General features: G+C 39.7%; 1 protein-coding gene across 1 annotated transcript; it reads right to left on the reverse strand.

Moving 5' to 3' along the window:
* Positions 1-876: 876 nt before the first annotated feature.
* Positions 877-1,783, reverse strand: LOC144217633 (vomeronasal type-1 receptor 4-like). The gene is given in 3 exon segments (XM_077747277.1): positions 877-1,166; positions 1,169-1,555; positions 1,558-1,783. Coding segments are annotated over 3 exon segments (903 nt in total).
* Positions 1,784-2,421: the final 638 nt, after the last annotated feature.

Raw genomic sequence — 2,421 nt, forward strand, 5'->3', positions numbered from 1 at the left:
TAGTGGGACATATTTAAAGCTGGCTCTGGGGATCTACTTCCAGTTTTAGCTTAAACTCACCAACAAGATGTTTTTAAGGAATGACTTCCCTAGTATGTTGGCAATCAGCATTCATTGTGGAGGGGAGATGAAGCTCTTAAATAAGGATTCAGATATCCTTTCAACTTTTGAAGATTTTCTAACTCACTATGTCTCAGGACTTCTCATGATGTTCAAGGAGACTTCTCAGGCTTAACTTTCTCCCCAGATCTCCAAAAATTCTTGTCACCTTTGTCATTGCCATTTCTTGGCTGGAGTTTCTTATTTTTCTGTACAACAAACTAATCTGTCCACTGCCTCAATGGATGACACTAATCTATATCTTCAAAGGTGCTTCTTTATACAAACATCTGTGAAAAACAGTCCAGAACAAAAGTTTCCCATGCCTCTGCCCATAAGATGTGCATATACATGAGACACCCATGGAGACTTGCCTTCCAACAATATTGAGCACCTATTTCTTCACAGTATTCACTTCTGGCAAATTTTTCTGAGTACACCCCTGGGTGAAGCACTCTAATCAATGGCTGAGAAGCTAGAATCGAATCCACTCAATTTCCCTCAATAGCATTTCATTAAGACAACTGTCGTCAGGATAGTAGGCATCAGAATGAGGCCAAACTGCTTTGTTCACTTCCACTCTCCTAGTATATGACCCATTTCAACCAGCTGATGAAACCACCAATGTCCATTAGTATCCACACTGGAAAGTCATGTGGTTACTTCTTAGATTCTGTATTGACTTTTCCAGTAGGAGGAGTAAATAAACTGGGAATTTCTCAGAAACATACAATTCACATTTTTTCTGGTAAGGTTAGGGGATTTCGTGTTCCTTATTCAGGAAAAGCAGAGCCTAGGTACTCTGGAGTCTTGTCTCATGAGCAGAAATGGGCTGACAGCTGGAAAGCACAAGGAAATTACTGCAGTGGTCTTCACCAGCCACCAGCTGGGATTATAAATAAGAGCAATACAAGCATGAAAGATGGAAGACAGTAAGTAGAAAGACACAAAGGTGCTCACCAGGACAAGGATGCTCTGGGTGGCTCTGGACTCAGCAGAGGATCTGAGGGAGACATTAGTGCTGTGAATGTGTTGGACCCGCTGCTTGTGTCTGTGCAGAGTGAAGAAATAGAGCTGCTGGTCCAGACTGTGAGCCCAGAAAGTGAAAGTTCAGGAAATACTATCAATGTTGCATATATGGAAACTGTGATTGTCTCATTATCTATAGAAAGACAATACCCCAAATCTCGTTTCTTTGTGATGTTTTTCATGTGCCATTTGCTGGACACATATAACAGATATGTAGGAAAAATTAAATTTACAAACATATATTGGATCCAGCAAAGGGAAATGGAGAAGCCAACATATTTTGGAGCTCTGACTTTAAGATTTTTCCAGCAGGAGTTCATAGGGCTGATCACGATGGTCTGGAAGACACTCAAGAGGCAGGTACTGCCAATGGATATTCCCCTGCCAACTCTCTGAACATACAAAAGAAATTTGCATCCAATCTCATTAAGAAATATTTCAACCCAAAAGCTGCCAATGTCTGGGGGACACCTTTTGAGAGCATCACCAAGGAGTTGGCTATAGTCAGGTGCATGAGGATCAGCTCTGTGGGTCTCAACCTCCCTTCAGTGTGGTAATGGAAGACATAATGGTGAAGTAGAGAGAAATTACCCAGGATTCCAACAATCGTCTGTGATAAGAAGATGATTGCTATTGCCAAATCTCTGGGGCCCATTCTGTTACTTAGCATATTTTCCTCTAAATAGTGGTAACAATCATTCATCTGAGCAAAGTGGCTCACTGAAGAATTTTACACCAAGAGTAACTTCTGTGGTCCTGTGAGATTGCTGAAGACTCCAAGAGACAGGAATAAATGGAGAAATTTTCCAATATATTCCATGGAAAAGTCAGCACTAAGGAAGGGGTGATCATAACTGGGTGAAGCTATGATAAGAAAAAGCAAAATAAGGAGAGCATAATAGAACATTTTTAGAATAAACTGCTAGCTCTATTAGGTAAAAGATAAATCACAGTAACTGCCCACATCATACAACAAATCAATTCTGAATGGACTGCTCATCTAAATTTTGAAGATAAATAATGACATTTGTAGAAAAACAAAAAGAGAGTATTTCTGTGGCCTTGGGATTAAGAAAAATATTTCTTAAACAGCACAAAGCATATTAACCATATATGTAAAATGACAAAGTAAATTATAAAAATTAAGAGCTGGTTCTCCTCTGTGCTGATGCATAGGGGCACATGTACCCCAATGTTCAGAGCAGCATTCTCAACAATAGCCAAAAAATGGAAAGAGCCTAAGTGTCCAACAACTAATGAATGGATCTAGAAGATGTGGTTTATCTATACAAT

The sequence above is a fragment of the Crocuta crocuta genome, unplaced genomic scaffold, assembly GCF_008692635.1.
Source record: "Crocuta crocuta isolate KB4526 unplaced genomic scaffold, BGI_CrCroc_1.0 scaffold334, whole genome shotgun sequence".
NCBI lineage: Eukaryota > Metazoa > Chordata > Mammalia > Carnivora > Hyaenidae > Crocuta > Crocuta crocuta.